This window comes from Desmodus rotundus, chromosome 1 (assembly GCF_022682495.2).
Source record: "Desmodus rotundus isolate HL8 chromosome 1, HLdesRot8A.1, whole genome shotgun sequence".
Lineage (NCBI taxonomy): Eukaryota > Metazoa > Chordata > Mammalia > Chiroptera > Phyllostomidae > Desmodus > Desmodus rotundus.
This window is the reverse complement of record NC_071387.1, coordinates 11697650-11721266: the sequence shown is the minus strand read 5'-3', so window position 1 is coordinate 11721266 and position 23617 is coordinate 11697650. Positions and strand designations below refer to the sequence as shown.

Sequence of the window (23617 nt, the reverse complement as noted above, 5' to 3'; positions counted from 1 at the left end):
ATGCACATGTTTAAAATGTCCTGTTTTTCTTCACTTTAATTCTGTTTTTAATCATTCTTCCTTATTCTTTTTTTTAGGGGGGCTGGTAAGGGAGGGGGAAACCAATGGAAAGAGACATCAATGTGAGAGAGAAACATGGATCAGTTGGCTCCCATATGCGCCCCGACTGGCGATCAAAATTACAACCCAGGCATGTGCCCTGACCAGAATTAAACCCACCACCCTTCGCTTTGAGGAATGACACCGAACCAGCTGAGCCACACCACTCTGGGCCTTGCTTATTCTACGTATTCTTCCTTTTTAATGACTGTGTTATCTCAACAAGTGTGTGCACTAAGCCATACAACATAATAGCACACACTCTGCTGTTGAACACCTAGAGTCCGTCTCTTTTTTTGAACTTTATATACAACTTTGGGAACAAACGTCATTTTTTTGCCCAGAAGTCTCTGCTTTTTAGGTCATTTCATTATAAGGCATTCCTAGAAGTGGATTTCTTGAATCAAGGCTGTACCAATTTTTATTCAGTGGGAGGGTTTTTATTGCTGAGATACACAGAGTAATCCCCATCCAGTTAGTTGTTAGTCCCTTAGGACTATAGATCCTTTGAAGACTATGACAAAGGTTATGGGCCTTTCTCCAGAAACACACACACACAATTGTTTGTATTCACAAACCAAACAACATACAATTTAAAGTTTCTCAGACCCTCTGATGCCCATTGGCTGACATCTCTATTAAATTAAAAATATCATCTTGCCCACTGAATGTGATATTTTATAATACTTGGCCAACTAAGTGCACACACCAACTCTGGTATCTGTCAAGCACCTTTTGTTTTAAACCCGCGTTTACTGAGCACATGTGCCAGCACTATGCCAAACAGGGGAATAAGTACCCCGGCTTCACGGAATAGTCTACTGGGGAAGACATGAAATAGCAAGTATTTACAATAAAAATATGTACAATAAGAGAAGTATTCATTGGACAAAATGGAGATACAAATTACAGATTGATGAGTTTTTTTTTTTAATCAGGGAGTTGCAAAGAATGAAGAAACATTCTCCCGAATGTTATGGATAGAAGAAACAGCAGCAGCAAAGGGAGAGAAACATATAACCTGGCATATATAGGAAACTAAATGAGTTTAACAGGACTGGGTCAGAATGGCAGTGAACAGGGCGGGATGAGGCTCTTCCTCACTTGGTCTAGCAACTGGGAAAAACAACATTGACATGTAAGACCTCAGCAGTTGGTCTGATAACACAAAGGAAACCACAAAAGAAGATTTCCTTCCAAATACTTCCTTTATTACCCAAACCTGCTCTTACTGCGTACAATGAAAACATTTGGACCGTTTTGTTCTGCAGCTATCTGAAGTTTGGTGTTCAACATACACGCTTGAAAACCTACCTATTGATACAAACTGGCAACACATTTTAAATTTAACATCATCCGATGGCTTTCATTTTCTAAATGGAAGTTTAGGAAGCCTGTACAGTGGTTATGACAATTTCTTCATCAACTTGCCTTGGAAAATTACTATAAATTATGATTTAACAATCACTGAGAATGTTACTTTTCAGCCCATCAGTTAACACTCCTGCTACTATCATATCATGAAAAACATTTTGTTATTTGAATTTTTAACTTTTAAGTGTAATTAAGCATACTTGTTACTTTGAAGGTACTGGTTTAATTCTAGTGAAGCATATGTAATTTTTAAAAACATTCATACTTCTGTTTCAAATGAATACAACCAATTTTGATAATGCAATCTAGTAAATGTCTCTGATAGATTTTCATCAAAAGTATGACTACAATACTTGTATAAAAGTAATATTTTCCTCTTGCTCTGGTAAATTTTAAGAATAATTGACTTTCTCTTGAAATTTTAATTTGCTTAGGTTTCTGCCATGCTTATTTTTCTGTTTTCTTAAAATAATACCCCATTCACGCACATCATAGATCTACATGTATAGGACCCTACGTATAAATTATAACGTGGGATTATAAATTAATAAAACTTGTTTTCTTGTATGAATAGAAAAAATAGAGTTTTAAAGTTTAAATATCAAGAACTGACATTGCATAAACCAGCTGCAGTTTACAAAGCTGTCAGCACAAAGAAACACCTTCGTTTTTCCTTTTTTCAAAGTACCTTTTGGGTCTCCAAATGGCATCCCATTCAACACCACTGAGCTTTGTCAAACAGAGATCTTCAAGGTCACCTTAAAATAATAAAAACATGTATTCTCATTACCAGTTATCTCATCAACTCATAGAACATGGCTGTGGCTCTTCAAATTTATACTAACAAAAGGAAATGTTTTACACGAATGAAAAAGGAATCCAAAAGGAGCAAATTTTTTCTATAACATTTCCATGGAAACCCCAATGGATCTGAGGGGACAAGCAAAAGTGCAAACAGGAATATATGTTAATATATGTTTTTTCCTCAGGGTGTGTTGTTTTTGATTTGTTCTAAGAGGGGGACACTTCCTCATGTGGCACTTTATTCCCAAGTGGAGAACATTCTATAAAGGAAATTTTTAAAACATAATGCATAGTGAACAAATGAAGGGTTCAAGATTTCACGATGTGGTTGGAAAAGAATGATCTGTGACACGTATCTAAAGACCTTCAACCATTCTGACCACGTAAAAAACAACGAATCTGCAATAGGTACAAATTATATACATTTATTTTTAATAATTTTAAATAACACTCTTGTATAAATTCTTTTATATATTCAAATCATACACCAATTTAGAAATGCATCATGAAGCCTAGTACAGCATAGGTATGAGAACACATTTGTAAAATTTGTGTTAGAATTTTAGTGACATAAATACAAGTTTAATGTTTCAGAAACATTCCCTAATTGCTTGGGCTGAAATTTAATGTATTACAGAGTGCTTGTGCCTAGCATTAAAATTTAACTTTAAATCATTTAGCTTTTGCATTGACGTAGTCTGCAGCCCTGGGCTCACAATCTAGGGCCGCTGTTGCAGTTACCACGTAAGATAGGCTCCCAACTGCCTCTGGAAAAACATCACTCAGCCACTGACATTTTAATGATCCATAACCTTTAGTCCATTGATATTACTTGACTTCTTCAGATGAATCAGCGTGTTCTTCCTGCTTTTCCATTGGCATAGTCACTGATTCAAGGTTAAAGAGAAAACTTGCATTAACCTTCCATTATTACTCCCCTGCACACATCAAACTCTTTAGCTTCCAAACTCCTTACTCTCAAGATCATAACAGACCAAAGGTTCTTCGTGGATGAGACCAGAAACGCTTTCCTTACTCTAACAGGTTACACTGGGTTGCTTTGTACTTCTTGGAACTTTTGTCAGGGAGCTTTCCTTCAGATGTGTAAATTCGGCTCCTACCTGTATACTTCAAAATGTATGAACCAGGGGATGTTCGTTACAAGTGGTGTTATGTTCACCACATGTCCCACAAAAACAATATGGGACTGAGGTAAATAATCTAATAACCCAATCCCAATGGAGGCTGTCAGGAGGAAGTACTGTTGTTTAGCTTTTTGCCTCCAAAATGACCAACTCAGCTGACCAAAATGAGCTTGGGGGTGAGTGAGTGTTGTTTCAATTGTCGATTTTCCTGGGAATATTGGGCTAGAAAATAGCCATATAATTTGACGCTTCTACAATTTCTCTCCTTCCCCCGAAAAATCTCTCCTTCCATTCCATGTCTGTTCTGTTCTCCTCTCCTAAAATTCAGGTATCCCTAAGAGTAACACATTAAGCCCATAGGACCTTAGCATAAATGAGGTTTAGTTTTTATTATCACTTTTCTCTATAACTGGAGAAATTCCATTAGTAGAGGTACGGAGGGAAAAATAAGATAAGACAGACATAATTAATACCACTACCTAGGGTATCTAACTGTCAGAAATGCTTAAGTGCTTGCTAAGATGAATTAATGATGACAAAGGTATCACTTAATAGCAGTATTTGTCATTTATCAATAAGATTCACACCGGTCTTATTTAAAAATAAACACATTTCTAATCTTTAGACTAAAAAGTCCAATATTAGTCTTTGTAAAGGACTGATGGGATACTTGTGCTAAACGCCCTCGGCCATGGGATCGTGCTTAGAGCAGTGACTAATTTATAATGCATTCCATGCCCGTTTCCTAGTCTGACTTTGGTGGTAGATCACTTCATGATTAACTTAAATTTTAAAGCAATATTATTTCCACCAGAAAAAAAGTGGAGGGCATGAAATAAAATTTTAAATGTTTAAGTCCTCAATTGTTTTCCATTGGGAAAAATTAAAAACATGATCTAGGACTGTCCATAAGTATTTAAAGGTAAACATTCTTTGTGATTCAATGTTTGCAATACCTTCTAAGGTCTGTTTCAAGGAATCTTTATATGCCCAGAATCTGGATTATTTGGCTTTGGCTCTTAGACCCCAATAAACACTCCTTTCGCTATTAGGTTAACTTCTGTTAATCAAATGTTTATTTTCGCCATCCTTAATCCCTGGCTTTGAGGGGGCAGGTATGCCACTTTGCACAATTCCTTAAAACTGTGCAGTGCACAGTTTACGCACATATGTGGCAGCCACTGGAGAAAGCAGGTTTTCTCTCCCTGTGTGGAAGGATTAGGTCACTTTAATGGAGCACGAACTGATATTTTCATATCACCAATACCAGCTTCAGATAGTAATCTTCTTGTGTTCTTTCCACAAAATCTTTCATAGCCGTTTGGCCCTGAATGGTACCTTGTCCTTAAAAAATTAGAAACATTCACAGATGGGACCCCTCTTCTCAGCCTTCTTGTGTCTGTGGCTAAGCAATCTCTGCATTAGCATATAGTTGAAATAATATGTGCTTCAGAGTTAGGAGTCCTAATTCCAAGCCTAATAATGACATATTGTGTAGCCTCAAACAAGACATTTAACCTCATCTATGACATGGGAACAGCAATTACTTCCTCGGAGGGCTGTGGTAAAGAACAAAAGAAACATATGGGAAGATGCTTTGCAACCTGCAAAGACCTATAGAAATATTAACTTATTTTAATGTAATATAACATAATGTAATGTCTACTCTCATGAGCAATGGCCAAATATCTGAAGCACCTTGGGTTACCAGAAGTAGATTATCCACCTGTACATCCTCCAGAGCATCATCTCCAAACCCTGAGAACAATTTAGTGGTCTTCTACAGAAGGACGGCCAAATTCCAGGTGTTCCTCTGGGGAAATCGGCAAAGTTGTCAACTTAGATTTCCTAGGTCTAGTAAGTTACTCTTTTTCTAACCACTTGACAGTTTGCTGTTCTAATAAATATATATAGTTGTCTTCTGGCTGCTTTTCCTGACTTCTTTAATCCACATCTGTCAATATCAAAATAGATGAGAGCAATAGCAGATGGCCTCAGGAAAAAAACTGCACCTAAAAACAAGGACTACCATATCCACGCAACTGCAGTGCCACCCCTAACTGGACAAGAAGACAGGCGAATTGTAGCACTGCAGAGAGACAGTACATACCTCATGGCATATGAGTGACAGGCTATGTTCCAATGCAGGAGATTTTTTCTTTTTGGTGGGGGTGGGAATAGAAATATTTCACAGGCATGAAAACCAAATGCCAAGTGATAGGATGGCTTTTCTTTTGAAACTAAAATATTTCTAATTCCTTTGGAAGACCATCTTTTACAGTAAAAAACACTTTTAATGAAGATATGTTCTACATTAATCTATATGAAATATAGAGAGTGGCTAGTGTCTAATTAGGTGAGTAGCTTGGAGAATACAGCCTGTGGCCCCGCTTACCAATCCCCGACTTCAAAATCTATTGCTTGAATCGATAATAAGTCAAAGAACAAACTCCACATTTAGAATGAGAAAGGGAAAGGAAGATTAGAAACATTCAACCTCTTATAAATTTCAACAATGTCCAAAGAGGGACTAAAAATGACTGATGCTCACCAGAGTCCCAGCTCTAGCAATACTGCCATCTATTTTACATTATTTTAACCAATCCCCATATTTTCTTTTTATGCCATTAACTTCTGTACAAATACATTCTAGATGATAAAATAAGACATGATTTTTTTTACAAATAGATACAAATACAATGCTTACCAGGTATACTACATTAACTATATACACCTTATTTCTCTAGAAGCAGGATTTTTTTTTTTAGACAATTTATCATTTACACTGAGACCCTAAGCAGGACTATATCAGCTTCCTGACCCCAGATGTTGCCTTCCTGTCTGTACCATTAGCTCATCCTGTATTTTAATGCTATCATTGAGCAAGAATTCTAGAAGGAAAAATCAAGCCCTTCTAAAGGCCTTCTTGGGACTTTTCTGCTCCTACTCTAGAAACAATCAAGATTGCTTATTGTGATATAGCCCAGACATCAGCTTTTCCTCACTGATGTCTTTTAGTACAGAAAAATGAATCCCATCCCTGACCGTCCTTTTTTAAAAAATCTTTCAGGAATGGAGATGAAGTCTTCTGGCAGTCCTCTCCTCCTCCACATCCTCATCCTGTTTCCGCTGGTTGAGTGAACACTCCCAAGGAGTCTATTTGGAGGTCAAAGTGGATTAGGGTTGCACTATGGAGTTCAGCCTTTCTATCCTCCCATGTGGTTTTATACAAAAATATACTTTACGTCAAGTCCCTTATCGACAGTGACTGCTTCGGATCTTTGTGGGAAAACTAAAAGTAATAGGCTAAGTGCATTATGAATTTGTACCTGAAAACTCCAATGCACTATATGCCTTTGCTTTCTCAGCAGATCCTACCCAGGCTCTGTCTGACCCGGGGGGCTGATGCTGTCTTAGCAAGCATGTGGTCTAACAATCCAGGAGAACGGTTCTAGCTCCTTAGGCTTTGTAGTTATGCATGGGTGTCGTCAGGGTGAGTTGCCCATTGGGAGCCACTTCGTTGCCATCGTCTTCCAACAACCCCGACACGTCTGCATTGGGAATGCTGTCGTGGTAGCTGCTGAAACTGATGTTGTCTTCTTTGAGCTCGATGGTCCAAAAGGGGGCATTGAGTTTCCGGTTTTGGTACTCCCGGTACATATAGACAGCCCCCACAAACCCCATCAGCAGCACCACCACAATGATGATGACGGTCAGGACGATGATGTGAAATTGGGTCCACGACACGTCAGCTACAGCTGACGTGCTGTTTTCAGCAGAGCTGACTGAAAAGATAGCTTGCAGGGTTGTGGGGGTAAGTGTACTATTTATAACAGGGGTGGGCACTGATGTGGTCAAAGAGGCATTGGGAACCAAAATGGTAGAACCTTCAGGTGTTGGAACAATAACTTCTGAAAATAAAAACAGAGAATGAAATGTAAAAGACAAAATTATCTAGTTTTAAGAAACAATAAAAAGAAATACATGGGAGTGGAAGTTGATATGGCATGTTGACATGATATTCTCCTTCAAGGTCATGCAAGTTAAAAATAATTTAAAGAGAAATATAGTGAAAAGAATCAGGGCCTAGAAATCTTGATTATTATATCTGTGGCTATTATTCAAAATGTATAATATCTATATTAAAATCTTTGGAAAAATTCTAATGTTGGAATTTTCCATCCTTCTTTACTCTTGGATAGAGTCACACAAATTCCTGCAAAGGCAATAAATATGTCACCACTGAGTTCTAAATCACTTGGTTAAAAGTGACAGGGATAGATGACAATTGAACTAAAATAAGTTCAACATGTCTGATGGCATTTCGTAAGGGCAAACTTCTGTTCAAAGGAGGCAAAAACAAAATAGAAAAAATTGTATTTCTGGATACTTCTAGATAACACAATTTAGATGTCCAAAATTGATGTCAGTCAAGAGAGAAAAGAGACTGCCTTTAACTCCATGTGTAGTAATTCTTCCTCTGTGTAGATTACAGCTACAATTAACATACCATGCTTTGTACTTCCAATGCAGCATAGCTCAGTGGAAATACCAAAGGCTCTGGAATTAAGTGGAATGGTGTGGTTATAGATAACTTAGTTAATTTTTTTAAAACTGAGGTTCCTCATCTATAAATGGGAATAATAATATATGCTTTGCAAAGTACTTGGGAAGGATTAAATGAGTTGACATACTATGTAATATTGTTATATTTAATGTTTACAGTACTTGCCACATAGTAGTCATTCAACAAAATGATTACTTCTATCATTATAATTAATCACCACAATCAGCCATATCAATTTATCCTAAAAAGAGGCATGTTTTACATTATTTAATAACTAATAAGAAAAATCATCACAGTCCTGACAGCTAAGTATATACAAGATATGCCTCCAAATGGGAAAGAGAACTGAGTGACAGGGCATCCAGGCCGGCGATCAGGTTCAACCTGAGTCTTTGAGCCTTGTTCACAACAGAACAAGGACATCCAGAAAACGGCGGCAGGACAACCCTGCCACAGGCAAAGGCTCCATCAGCCCAGTACTCAGCATCTGTCAGAATATCAGAGGGTGGTTTACAGAAAAACATGGTCTAATCTCTCTGTGACCTAATAAAGCCTGAACATTCTTAACTCATTCTGAATCTCTAATCATTAATTTGTATCTAAACCCTACTGAACCTCCCTGGAGGAAACATTTTGCCATGTGAATAACTTTTTCTTTTAAAAATCTAAAGGAATATTGTTAAGTATTTCCCCCATCACGCATGGGAAAAATTAGGCTCAAAGGTAGGACAGATGCTAGCATGAACTCTTGTTTCTCAGCTGGAACTTCTAACCAGATTATCGTCCCTATTTAAAAAGACCTTTGGTGATCACTGGAGGTGATGAGAATACAGGAAGCAAAGGATAAAAAAAAATGATAGGACTTTTAAATTATTAACATAAATATAAAGGTAGATGAAGAGAAAATGTGAAAACACTGCAGTGACTTGGTCTTGGTCCTCAAATTTCTGAAGTTGACTTTGGAGTATCAGGAGAGCAGCAGGAATGGAAGGAAATCTCTTTAGGCAATTATCTATCAACATCTATTTCCAGAAAACTTCTCTGCGGGATTGGAAGGTTTTATAAAGCTAAAGGCGGCTGTTCTGAAAATTTCAGTGCTAGGCTTAGATATTAAATGTACAACCTTAGGTGAAGTTTACCTTTCTTGATGCACTTTTCTTCGAGGTCTCGAACATAACCTTCTAGGCAGTTCTCACACCAAAACCCAGTGGTGTTATGGAGGCAGCTGATGCACTCACCACTCTCGGGCTTGCAAATCTTTGGAGTTTTAATTGGGTCCACGTGGCCATGACATTGGCACTTCATACAGATGCTGTCAGAATTGTAATAGCCATTTTCACATTTATTGCAGTTCTGGCCTGTATAACCTTCTTTACACTGGACACATTTAGGTTCCAATTCACCCAATTCTAAAACAGAGAGAACACCAAAATAATTTAGTAAAGTCTCAAGCTACAGTTGAAAATGTAAAACAACTACTAATTCTCAAAAGGGTTAAAACTTTCCCTACTACCTCCTCTCAAACTTAAGAGACACATGGAATCAAACGAAAAATCCACACCTTATTTATTAATTGTCCAATTTATTATGAAAATGATGGGGCTATCAGAGAGCCTATTCAGGTAGAAAACAAAAGAAATATGTTTACTTAAGAAATCTGAATAATTACAAGGGCTAGGCACTCACTGTTTCTATCCCTCACTCTTTAGTCACGACAGATGGAATACGGTTTTACTGACAACTTCCTCGTCCCTCCCTCAAGTGTCATTCCCCACAGCAGGTGGATCTGGCTGCAAATTTCTGGAAAGGGAAGCCTTTGCTGTTTTTATAACTCCCTGTCACCTACAGCACCCAGAACTTTGTTTATCAACACATGTTGTACCTATCGATAACTGATTCACGGCTTTTTCCTTTAAAAATAAAGATTTAGAGCAAGGCTTACTTAGGACACAACTGCCTGTAGACGTCACTGCTGAACAAGGGCAGCGAAGACATTCTGAAGTGGCCTCAGGACTCTGATAAAATCCTTCCTTGCATTCTTCACAGTGGTGCCCTTTGCTGTTCCCCTGGCAGTTTGAACATGCACCTAAAAGAAGCCAATTATTTTAAGAAGTTAAATCTTCACTCCAAAAGCACAGTAACTTTATATAAATCATATCTGCAACCAAAGACCTTAGGAGTCAATGAGAAAAAGTCCCCCAATAGAGATTGGACAGAGTTCGGCTTCTGCCCCATCTGACTTCTGCACTGTGAGTTTGGTTTCCCTGCTACACTGTAAACTCTTTAGGGAAGGGCGACCAGAGTTGCAGTAAGTCCTTGTTGATTGACTACTTACTGAAAGTAGGCCAAGAATTTGCAGAGAAAAAATAAAAACAACCTAAACTCATTAAAAGAAAATAGATAAACTGTACTATTTTAATCACCGGCATACTGCATTAAATAAGTGAACTAGACCTATACATTATGAACATGCACAAATCTTAAAAACAATGTTGGTTGAAAAAGCAAAATGATACATACAGAAGGAGAGTACTTACTTATTTTATAAAATTGTAAGAACCACACTAAACAATACTAAGCAGATAGATACACTAAGCAGATGGACACATACATATGTAGTAAAAAATTAAATGTAGATTGAGAGGGTGCAGGCAAATTGTATGCTCTGCTTGTCTCTGTGGAGGAGAAAAATGAGACCACGGAAGAAAACAGAGAGGACTCCAACTTTATCTGAAATTCTCTATTTCAAATATATAGCTATATAGGCATATGTACAACTTATTAAGCAAAATATAAAAATGTTTATATTTATTATTCTAGTTGCGGGTACATGGGTATTTGTTATATTGTACTCCATACATTTTCATATTTAAAAATTAAAAAAATAAAATGAAAACAAGAAAAGGAAAGAAGGCAAGCAAAGTTATGTGTTTTGTAATAATACTTTTTGGTACCCTGTTAGTAACTATATTCTACAGGCACTGAAGCAGCATAGTATCTGAAAATGAGAAATTAAAAAATGCAGTGTAATTTACATTTCTTCTTTAGGGGCCCACAGATACTCAAAGGGACACTCGGAACTATTACAGAAGGGATAAAAGTAAGCAAACTGTACATAAAAATCTAGGAATACAGTGAAATTTTACATGATAAGCTAAAATACAGTTAAATACAAAACTACTCATAGTTATTTTTAATTTCCTTACTAGTAAATATTTACAAGAAAGGGGAGAGAGGATGAGGTTATGAAATAAAATGCTCTGACAACTGGAGCAAGATTTGAAGAAACAAAAGAACAAAAATATTAACAAATATTAACATGTCAAATCTCAATTCTTTTTTATTGACATGAAATTGACATCCAATATCCTATTAGGTTCAGGGGTACACCACAGTTATTTGAAATTTATGATTCCCACAATAAGTCTAGTGACCATCTACCACCACAGAAAGTTACTACAACATTTAACTCTACTCCCTATGCTGTACGTTATGTCCCGGGACTTATTTATAACTGGGAGCCTGTACCTATTAATCTCCTTCACCTATTGACACCCCATAATCCCCTGTTTGTTTTTTCCCCTATTTCTAGTAACCCCAGTTTGTTTCCTGTTCCTACGAATCTGCTTCTGTTTTGTTTTGTTTATGTGTTTTGTTTTATTTTTGATTACACATATAAATGAGATCATATGGTATTTATCTTTCCTGTCTGACTTATTTCATTTAGCATAATGCCCTCTAGGTCCATCCATGTTGTTGGAAATGGCAAAATTTGATTTCCTTTATGGCTGAGTAATATTCCATTGTGTATGTATGTGTATGGGTGTGTATAAATATATATATATGTCCCAAATCTTCTCTCTATGCCATTTATCTATCGATGGACACTTACGTTGCTCACATATTTGACTATTGTAAATAATGCTAAAGTGAACACGGGGGGTGCATATCTCTCTTTCAATTAGTGTTTTCATATTCTTTGGATAAATACCCAGAAGTGAAATTGCCAGGTTATACAATAGTTCCATTTTTAATTTTTTAAGGAACCTCCATTTTATAATCTCATCGACACTGTACAAAGGTTTCCTTTTCTCCACATCCTTCACAGCACTTATTATTTTTTGTCATTTGGATAAGAGCTATTCTGACAGGTATGGAGGAATATCTCATTGTGGTTTTGATTTGCATTTCTCTGATGATTAGTGATGTTGAGCATCATTTCATATGCCTGTTGGCCATCTGTAAATCATCTTTAGAAAAATGTCTATTTAAGTCTTCTACCCATTTTTAAATCAGGTTGTGTTTTTTTATAATAAATTCTTTGTATATTTTTATAGTAAGTTCTTTGGATATTAAGCCCTTATCAAATGAATAATTTGAAAATATTTTCTCCCATTCAGTGGGTTGTCTTGCTTTGTTAATGGTTTCTTCCACTGTGCAAAAGCTTTTCTAGTGTGATGTAATCCTATTAGTTTATTTTTGTTTTTGTTGCCCTTGCTTGAAGAGAATTGTCCAAAAAAATAATGCTAAGGCTGATGTCAAAAAGCCTATTGTCTGTGTTTTCTCCTACAAGTTTTATAATTTCATGTCTTACATTCAAGCCTTTAAAGCATTTTGAATTTACTTGTGTATATGGTATGGTAGTGGTCCAGTTTTCATGTGGTCCAGTTTTCACAAGACCATTTATTGAAGAGACTGTCTTTGTCCCCATTTCCTCATCTGTCATAGATTAAATGCACATTTATGCATAGGTTTATTTCTGGGCTCTCTATTCTATTCTTTTGATCTATGTGTCTGTTTTCATGCCAGTATCATACTGTTTTGATTGCTATAGATTTATGGTATAGTTTGAAATCAGGGAGCATGATACCTCCAGCTTTGTTCTTATTTTCAAGATTGCTTTGGCTCTTTGAGGGCGTTTATAGTTCCATACAAATTTTAGGATTTTTTATTCTATTTTGGTGAAATGCCATTGGTATTTTGATAGGGGTTCACTGCATCTGTACATTGCTTTGGGTAGAGGTAGTATGGGCATTTTAATGATATTAATTCTTCCAATCCATGAGCAGGGGAGAACCAAGATGGCGGCGTAGGTAGACACACTGCGCCTCCTCGCACAACCAGAACTGACAGAAAATCGAATGGCAAGGGCGTCCGACACCAAGGAAATAAAAAATAAACATTCATCCAGACCAGTAGGAGGGGAGGAGACGGGCACCGGGGTGGAGAGGACTCTCGTGGCTGTGGCGGGACCGAGACTGGCGGAGTGTGGGACAAACGGGGCAGGCAGTCCGAGCACTAGCAGACCCTGCAGCCCCATATTCACGCAGATAAACCCAGAGGGCCGGACTCAGAGTGGTGGAGAGCGGTGCAGGCAGAGCACGGGTAGCACACCGTGGCCCCACATTCGCGCACAGATAAACCGGACTAACGGCGGGGAGCGAAGCAGACTGCGCAACCCAGGGCTCCAGCACAGGGAAATAAAGCCTCAAACCTCTGATTGAAAGCACCCGCGGGGGTTGGGGCAGCAGCAGGAGAGACTCCCAGCCTCACGGGAGAGGTCGTTGGAGAGACCCACAGGGGCCTAGAGTGTGCACAGGCCCATCCACTCGGGAACCAGCACCAGAGGGGCCCAGTTTGATTGTGGGTATCCGAGTGAAAGATTGAAATCCGGAGGAGAGTGAAGGGGGCGCCATTGCTCCCTCTCGGCCCCTCCCCCACGTACAGCGTCACAGCACAGCGACCAGCATTACCCCGCCCCCGGGGAACACCTAAGGCTCCGCCCCTTAAAGTAACAGACGCGCCAAGACAAAAAAAAAAAAAGAAAAAAAAAAAAGGCCCAAATGACAGAACACTTCAAAGCTCCAGAAAAAATACAACTAAGCGACGAAGAGATAGCCAGCCTATCGGATGCACAGTTCAAAACACTGGTTATCAAGATGCTCACAGACTTGGTTGAATCTGTTCGAAAACCAGATGAAAAAATGAAGCCTATGCTAAGAGAAACAAAGGAAAATGTACAGGGAACCAATAGTGATGCAAAGGAAACTGGGACTCAAATCAATGGTGTGGACCAGAAGGAAGAAAGAAACATCCAACCAGAAAAGAATGAAGAAACAAGAACTCGGAAAAATGAGGAGAGGCTTAGGAACCCCCAGGACATCTTGAAACATTCCAACATCCGAATTATAGGGGTGCCAGAAGGAGAAGAGGAAGAACAAAAAATTGAAAACTTATTTGAACAAATAATGAAGGAGAACTTCCCTAATCTGGCAAAGGAAATAGACTTCTGGGAAGTCCAGGAAGCTCAGAGAGTCCCAAAGAAGCTGGACCCAAGGAGGAACACACCAAGGCACATCATAATTACATTACCCAAGATTAAATGCAAGGACCTACATCCAAGATTACTGTATCCAGCAAAGCTATCATTTAGAATCAAAGGGAAGATAAAGTGCTTCTCAGATAAGGTCAAGTTAAAGAAGTTCATCATCACCAAACCCTTATTATATGAAATGTTAAAGAGAGTTACCTAAGAAAAAGAAGATCAAAAATAGGAACAGTAAAAATGACAGCAAACTCACAGTTATTAACGACCACACCTAAAATAAAAACAAGAGCAAACTAGGCAAACAACTAGAACAGGAACAGAACCATAGAGATGGAGATCACAGGGAGGGTTGTCAATAGGGGAATGGGAGGGGGAGAGAGGGGGGAAGGTACAGAGAATAAGTAGCATAGATGATAGGTGGAAAATAGACAGGGGGAGGGTAAGAATAGTGTAGGAAATGTAGAAGCCGAAGAACTTATAAGTATGACCCATGGACATGAACTATAGGGGGGGAATGTGGGAGGGAGCGGGTGGGCAGGATGGAGTGGAGTGGGGGGGGGGAATGGGACAACTGTAATAGCATAATCAATAAATATATTTTAAAAAGTATCTTTCCATTTATTTGTTCTTGTTCAATTTCTTTCATCAATGTCTTAACAGTTTTCAGAGTACAGGTCTTTCACCTCCTTGGTTAAATTTATTCCTAGGAATTTTATTCTTTTTGAAGCAATTGTAAATGGGAATTTTTCTTAATTTGTCTTCTGATAGCTCATTATTAGTAACCAATTTCTATATATTAATTTTATATCCTGTGACTTTACTGAATTCATTTATTAGTTCTAATAGTTTTCTTTTGTGTGCAGTCTTTAGGATTTTCTATATAGAGTATTACATGATCTGCAAATAGTGACAGTTTGACTTCGTTCTTTCCAATTTGGATGACTTTTTGTTTTTCTTGCAAATGATGTGGTTAGGACTTCCAATGCTATGTGGAATAAAAATGGCAAGGGTGGGCATTCTTGTCTTGTTTCTAATCTCAGAGGAAAAGCTTTCAGCTTTTTGCTCTTGAATAAGATGTTAGCTGTGGGGTTGTCATATATGGCCTTTGTTAAATTTTGTCAAATACTTTTTCTGCAGCTATTGAGATAACTATATGATTTTATCTTTCCTTTTGTTAATATGGCTTATTGCATTGATTGATTTGCAGATGTTGAACCATCCTTGCATCTCTGGAATAAATCCTACATGATCATGGTGCATGATCCTGTTAATGTATTTTTTAATTCGGTTTACTAATGTTTTGTTGAGAATTTTTGATCTATGTTCATCAGGGATACTGACCTGTAATTCTGTGTGTGTGGAAGTGAGTGGGTGGATCATGTCTTTCTCTGGTTTTGGCATCAGGGTAAAGAGTTCCTTCCTCTTCCGTTTTTGAGAATAATTTGTGATGGATAGGTATTAACTCTTCTTTAAATGTTTGGTAGAATTTACCTTTGAAGCCGTCTGGTCCTGGACTTCTGTTTTCTGGGAGTTTTTAAATTACTAATTCAATTTCATTACTTGTAATCTGTCTATTCAGGTTTTCTATTTCTTTGTGATTCAGTCTTGGAAGGTCATGTGTTTCTATGAATTATCCATTTCTTCTAGTTTTCCAATCAAATTTCAATTCTTAAGTTATTACAACAGGAAGCCCCAAAACTTCATAAGCTTATTAAGGGAAAGACATCTTCAAATATTATTATCTGAATATTTACATTTGAATTAAATCAAACTTGCATGTAAATATCATCACTTTTAATCATATACTTTTTAAGGCTTCATAGTGATAATATTGTCACATATACGACAATGTAGTATAGCTTCATACAACGATAAATACTTAAGGTATTGACTTCTTTCCAGATTTTCTTGTATTCTGATCACTTGAGATATATAGCTTTGTGACAAAAAAAAAAAAAAAAAGCCAAAAGGACACCCTAGGACACTCCAGATTTTGACTCTAAAAATAAAATAGTTTTAAATGTCAAAGTGTTCTATAGGTTGGAAAAGTCAAAATCTGCATTAGATATAAAATTTGTCTACTTGTTCTCTCTCTATTAAAAATGTCCAATGGAAATAATTTTTAAGGAAAAAAGTTCTGATTAAGTATTAAATTTCAATATATGAGGGGAGACACAAAAAACTGAAATTACCTTCTGGAGGGCAGGCCCCTTGCAGTACAGGCTTCCCTCACTAGGTGAGTGTTCTAGGAGCCTATCTGTAGCAGTATACCCGCTGGCATTGTTGTGAGAGGCTGCATTCAGCTTCTGTAAAATTTTTCTGAAGGCTATTCCAATGAGTTTGCCCATTTCATGATGGGTGATTTACAAGCACACCTGCCCACACAGTGCTGAGTGTTTAGCAGTTTTTGACCCAAAGCAGCATGACCCCCATTCACCCTCCCTATTCACCCCATCTCACTTCTGGAGTAACTTTTTTTTGTTTCCCCAATGAAAAAATTTCTCAAAGGGAAACGTTTTGCTGATGTGGAAGAAGTGAAACAAAAAACAACAGAAGCACTAAAAGGCATCAAAATCAAGGAGTTCAAAAACTGGTTTGAGCAGTGGAAAAAACATCTCAATAGGTGAATTGCATCAAATAGAGAGTAGTCTGAAGGAGAATGAAGTTTAAACGTGTAAGAATAAGTATATAATTTTTTATAGATAAATTCCAGGTTTTTTGGGTCCCCCTTCATAGGTACACCTCAAAAAAGTTAACAGTTCTATAACAGAATATAGATGTTTGGGGCAAGATGCATTCAAATGACGTGCCATTTGTAATATGGAAAGAAAAAGTCATGTTGCTACTCTTATTAAAAAATGGTAACTACATATACTTTCAAAACTTTGCTCCTGCAATACTACTGGGCCTACATGTTTAGTATTTGGAAGCTTTATACCATTCTAAATAAGACCCCCAAGCCTTTATCTTTGCTCCTATGACAATATAATTTCATTCTTTTAAGCCATTTATATTAGAACATTTAATTTTTTCCAGAAGGATTTCTTATTTCTATTTGTTTTAAGACATACCCTGCAATGAGAAGTAAGAAAAAATACCACTACATGGGAAATATGTTATCTCAAAAGTCAAGATGAAAACAAGATTAATACTAAAGCTCATCAGTTCTTTTTTTTCACTATTTAGAGAATACTTTATTAGTTTCTGTACTCAAACTTATGTAGATTAAGACCTTACATATTTAATACAGTGTGTTACCCCTGTACAAATGAAAAAAACTACATCGAACATTTCTAGACTAATATGGCTGTTAATTTCTATACTACACCTTAAAAAGAACATGTACCTGGAACACAGCTATACAGAAAGAATATGAATAAATTATACACAGACCAGACATAAATACACCAGAGTGCTAACAATAATTGTAAGAAGCAACATTCCCTTCACAGTTTTTTTTTCTGTCTAATTTTCAAATTTTCTCTGGTATACATCTATCACATTTATTTTTATTATCTTATTTTTTTCTTGTTACAAAATTAATACATCATAAAATATATAACATGCCTATTGTAAAATACTTCAAGAACTCCAGCAATTTTCAAATACTTCATGTAGAAATTTGAAGGTAGATTTAATAAAAATAAAGATTACAACCTTTAAAATCCACATACAGTAGAAAATAATAATGTGAATTTGCTTTTGTAACAGCTTACAATTCCTCTCCGGGAGGCAACACAGCGTAATGATACATTATTTAATGTCAGATCTGAGTTCCATTCCCAGTCAAACCTTTTACCACTTATGTGACCTTCAGCAAATAGGTTCTCAGGGTTTCACTTTTCTAAGCTGTTAAATGGGTTAATAATTCTTTAGCTAAGGATTTAGTGTAATGTAAGTATTTCAAAGAGTGAAAAACTATTCCTTATGATATAATATTTTCTCTTTATGCTTCAATTTCCTCATCTATAAATTAAGAGAGCTGAACTAGATGAGATCTAAGTTTCCTTTAAAATCAAAAATTTGAGGATCTTTCTTTTATGATAAATGATACATAAAAATTAACTTAAGTTTAATTTTGTTCATTATTCTCTGCCTGGAGCATCCCATATATAACAATACTGTCTTACAATTTACATTCTCTTTGCTAAAATATAGTCAAAGGAGTGGATCAAAATAAAAATAAAAAAAGGAAGCAATGAGTGTTTTCTGAAGATGACCTCATGCTCTTTGGCTAAGCATCAAGAAAATCTGGTAGTGGTAACCAAGAAAATAACTGGTCAAAGAAAAGAGTATAGGGCTTCTTTCCAACTAAATTCAGTGACAAAGCTTTGAAAACATAAATTGCCACCTGTAAAAAGACTTTTCTTTATTTATCTTGCCATTTCATGGTTTATATATAAACCTGTCAGAAATACAGGAAGGTACTGCATTGTAGAAATGCCTGATCCAGTGTACAGGACAGAAGGCAAACTTTAACCTGTCAAACAGAAAAAAGGCCAAGTCTACATGAACAAGGGAGAGAGTAACAAGAGATAAGGTTAAAGAGAAAGGCAAGGGCCAAAAAATGTTAAATTGTGTAGGCTGTGAAAAGAAGTTGGCATTTTATTCCAAGAGGGATGAGAAACCATTAAAGGGTTTAAGCATGGGTGTGATGTGATCAGGTTTTACATTTTACAATAAAAAGATCGCTCTGTTACATGGAGACTAGACTATGGTGGGGTGAGGCTTGGGGGTGAGAGGACAAAAGAGACCGTTCAGATGAGAGTGCCAAAGTAGTTCAGAGACACGACAGTGGCTTAGACAATGAGATGATAGCAATGAGATCATGAACAGATTCAGGGTGTTATGTCGAACGTCAAACTGGTAGAACTTGCTGATGGATTGGACATCTGCAGTAGGAAAAGAATCAAATATGACTGCTAGGCTTCTGGACTAGGCAGCTGGGTGAATGCGCCCGTCACCAAAGTGAAGAACACTGTGAGTAAAGCTGGCTTTACTTATAGGGTAAAATAAGGAGTTGTTTCGGATGTGTTAGGATTATGATGCCAATTAAAGCATTTAAGTGAAGATGTCAAATGCACTGTTAGATCTTTGACTGTGAAGATCAAGGAAGAAATGTAAATCTGGTAATTAACACAAGTGTGGATGACATTTAAAGTTAAATCCAGGGGACTAAATGAGATCATTTAGGGAGCATGTAAATGGAGAAGACAAGCATGCCGAGGACTGAGCTCTGAGGCTCTCCAATGTTTAGTAGGAGAACAGAGGAAGATGTAGCAGAGCCGGCTGAGGAGGGGGAAAAGCCGGAAAGTGCGATATCCTGAAGTGAAGAAAGTCATTGGGGAGTGAAGGAGTGGTCGGCTCAGTCGAGCTGCTACAGCCAAGTTACTCTCCACAGAACACTATGAATACATGAAGGAGCTCAATTCTTTAAAAGAAGTGTATCATATGAACATAAAGTTCTAGCTAAAAAAAAAAAAACAGTTCCCTCATCTCCATTTTAAGGAAAATGTGTTTTCAATAAAGAAAATCTAGAAAAACAGAGGAAGAGTAGAAAGAAAAAATAATTATCCTAAGAAATTTGCCACTAAGATTTTGAGTATTTTTCCTTGAAACCTTTTCATATATAAAGGTTTATATTTGCTTTTCAATAGTCCAAACATGTCCCACATGTCATTTTATACCCTGCTTCTTTCACCCTCTCTCTCACGTTGTTATACATCCATCTTTAAAATATTTTAATGGCAACATAAAAACAGTTACTATTTATTGATTGCTTATAATGAGCCAGGCACTGTATTAAGGGCTTTATAAATACAGGGTCTGGTAGAAGTAACGCCTGCATGAGTGTGGTTGGTAGGGTAATAATATGGGTGTAGTAATTTATGGTTTTAATTTGAACATTTCACCTAAAATGTCATATGGAGTGCTTGAGTGTGATAGTGTTATGTTACAGAATTACATGCTTATGATTTTGTAATAAAAGATTTTGTAATTACAAAGGGGCATTATTTGTGCTGGGTCCCATATACTGTATTGACTATTCACAACAATCTATTAGGCAATTATTGTTATTATCCCAAATTTCTTTAAAAAAAACAAAACAAAACAAAACAGGCTACCCTGGCCAGTATGGCTCAGTTGGTTGGAGTGTCCTCCAGTAAACCCAAAAGGTCACAGGTTTGATTCCTGGTCAGATCACATGCCTAGGTTGTAGGTTTGATCTCTGGTCGGGGCATATACAAGAGTCAATCAATGTTTCTCTCCCTCCCTCCCCCTCTCTCTAAAATCAGTAAGGATATCTTCAGGTGAGGATAAAAAAAAAAAACAGGCTAAGTAACTGACACATGTAAAGTCAAGATTTCACTTGCTGTGCTCTTAACTACATATTGCCTGGATAAAATGATTTGTTTCATTCCCTGTTATAAATAGGGTAGTCTAATTTTTTTAGAATTACAACTACTACTTTGATGTGCATCTTTGAACATGAAGCTTTTTATGAATTGAGAATTATTTCCTCAGAATAAATTCCTAGAAACAAAATTACTGAATCAAGGAAGTACTTTTAAGACTTTTGATACACATTGTGAAATTGCTTTCCAAAATGTTTTCCCAATATATCGTGTCACAAAAAGGTTACTTTAAAAATCTACTTCAACCTAAAATACAATACAAGGTATAGAAAAAAACTACACCAGGGGAAAAATAAGGACTATGAAAACGTCATAAATGGCCACCAGAGGGCATCCGAATCACAGCACTGTTGAAAAAAATCTCATTTAAGACAAAAGACTAATTTTATATTGAGCTTACAGTTTTAAATTGAGTATTGGCAGTCCTTCATGTTGGATTCTTTTATTATATTTCAAAACAGAGAAACCATTTATTTCTCTTATTACTAGCTGCTTTTAGAAATCATAATCATGAAAAGGATTTCTTTCGCCTTAAATTCTCCAGAGCAAGGACAGTTTGGGATTTATTTAACATTAAAGAGAGCTAGTTCATTGCTTCAAGGAAAATGAGAAGTGACAACCAGCAATGTAGACTCCTTCCTCATACTGCAGAAGATCGAAGGAGCAATTTAAATCAACTCAGTATGATGAAGCATTTCTGTCGTTACCCAGGATTGGAACTCATCTTTCCTCTGTATGTATTCCATTCACTTGTTCATTTATTCAACAAAAATGTAGTGAGTATTTATTATGTGCCAAGCTCCATGCTACAGATTGTATAAATGGTGAACAAAATGAAGGTGGAACTTACAATGAAGTGAATAAGCCACTTGTGACTCATAACCACAAATAAATATACAAACTGTGGTAAGTGCTATGAAAAAAACAGAAGTGTGTATGAGAGTGTATAATTGGGAATTGTCATTAATCCTGGATCATCAGGAACTGCTTTCTCGATAGGTAGGTAGGTAGGTAGGTAGGTAGATAGATAGATAGATAGATAGATAGATAGATAGATAGATAGATAGATAGATATTCCTTCCAGAGAGAGAGGAGGAAGGGAAAGAGAGAAACATTGATCGCTTCCCTCCCATACAGGCCCTGACTAGGAATCGAACCCACAACCTAGGCATGTGCCCTGACTAGGAATCAAACCCTGGACCCTTCAGTCCATGGGATGACACTCCAACCAGCTGAGGCACACCAGCCAGGGCTGGAAACTGCTTTCTAATGAAGTAACCTTTAACTAAAGGCCTAAAGAAGGATATGGTTTATTAAGGTAAAGGGTCCAGGGTTGGGAATAGGGGTGTATTAGAAAGGACATTCTAGGCAAAGAAAAGATCATGTATGAGAACCTTGGGACAAGGGACCACAGCTTGTTTCAGGAATAGAAGCCAGAATGATTGGATCACAGACAGTAAAGAACAAGAATAGTATAAGATAGAACTAGTAAGCAGGTATGGACCAGATCACATAATAGGGAAATAACCCATAATTTCTTCTAAATAAATCTGTTTCACCATAGAGTAGAGGACTAACATGAAGAATAAGCTTTCAAGACAGATTTTTCCAGGGTACTTTCATATTTTCAAATATTATGCTACCTTGCTCTCATAAAAACATTTGTATTTGTCAGATTAGTCCTGAATTTTTTGTTGGGGGAAAAAAGATTTCCAAGGAAGTCTCTCTAATCCTTACAGTTAGGAAAACTAAAGACAAGAAAAGTCCATTGTCTTTAGTTTTTGTATAGTTTGACTAAGTTTGCCTAAATGTGGTTTTCTTATTTTTTTACTACCTAGGGTTTGCTGAGCTTTTTGAATCTGTGGGTTGATATATTTTCATTAATTTGGAAAATTCTTGGCTATTATCTCTTCAGATATTTCTTCTACTCCAATCTCTCTCTCTCTTTCCTTTCTGAGCCTCCAATTATATTTATGTTAGACTTTTGGCTGTACCCTACATGTTTTTCCTGCTCTGTTCTTTCCATTGCATTTTTTAATCTCTATGTTTTAGTTTGGATATTTTTAATAAAGTGATATTTGAATCTATTATACTAACCTTGTCTCCACTGCATACAATCTGCTGTTAAACCCATGTAATAAGTTACTAATCTCATATGTTGTATTTTTTTTGCTCTTGATTGTCCTTTTGATTTTTTTATAGATTCTAATTCTCTTGAAATTTTGCCTCATTTCATCTATTTTGTCTGGTTTTCTTCTAGTTCCTTAAAATAATTAATTTTAGTTATTTTAATCATTGTATGCTGATGCTAATATGTAGATCACCTATGGGTCTCCTTCCATTGTTTTTCTCTTTATTATTTTCCTACTATTTATTATTTTCCTACTTCAGAACTATCTCAGTTTTTTTAAGATTTTATTTATTTTTAGACAGAGGGGAAAGGAGGGTGAAAGAGAGGGAGAGAAACATCAATGTATGGTTGCCTCTCCTGCACCCCTCACTGGGGACCTGGCCCACAACCCAGGCATGTGCCCTGACTGGGAATCAAACCAGCAACCCTTTGGTTCGCAGGCTGGCACTCAATCTGCTGAGCCATACCAGCCAGGACTCATATTTTTTATTGTATGCCACATACAGTTTATAAAAGAACCACAAATGACTCCCCTTTCCTGTGTTAGGCAAATACAATAGGAGGATCACCTCCATCCAATCAGAAATAGAAATGAGTTGAGGATGAACTGTATTTTCAGCATGAGTCAGTTCACCAATGGTTCATCACAGTCCTGGTCATGGCCCTCTAAGGCGTTTGACTTGAGAACCTAACAGGCCTGAGTCTCCTCAGCCCTGAAAGGACCGCAACAGATCCAGCACTTCCCTTTGCTGA

General features: G+C 36.9%; 1 protein-coding gene across 1 annotated transcript in view; it reads right to left on the bottom strand.

Moving 5' to 3' along the window:
- Positions 1–1593: 1593 nt before the first annotated feature.
- The window catches only part of MEGF9 (multiple EGF like domains 9), a 91126-nt gene continuing 69102 nt past the window's right edge, over positions 1594–23617 (bottom strand). The window contains exons 4-6 of the mRNA XM_053921219.2: positions 9932–10075; positions 9129–9398; positions 1594–7333 (exon numbers count right to left, since the gene is read on the bottom strand). Coding sequence (XP_053777194.1) covers positions 6882–7333; positions 9129–9398; positions 9932–10075 — 866 coding nt within the window. The 3' untranslated portion in view covers positions 1594–6881. The remainder of the gene's footprint in view (positions 7334–9128; positions 9399–9931; positions 10076–23617) is intronic.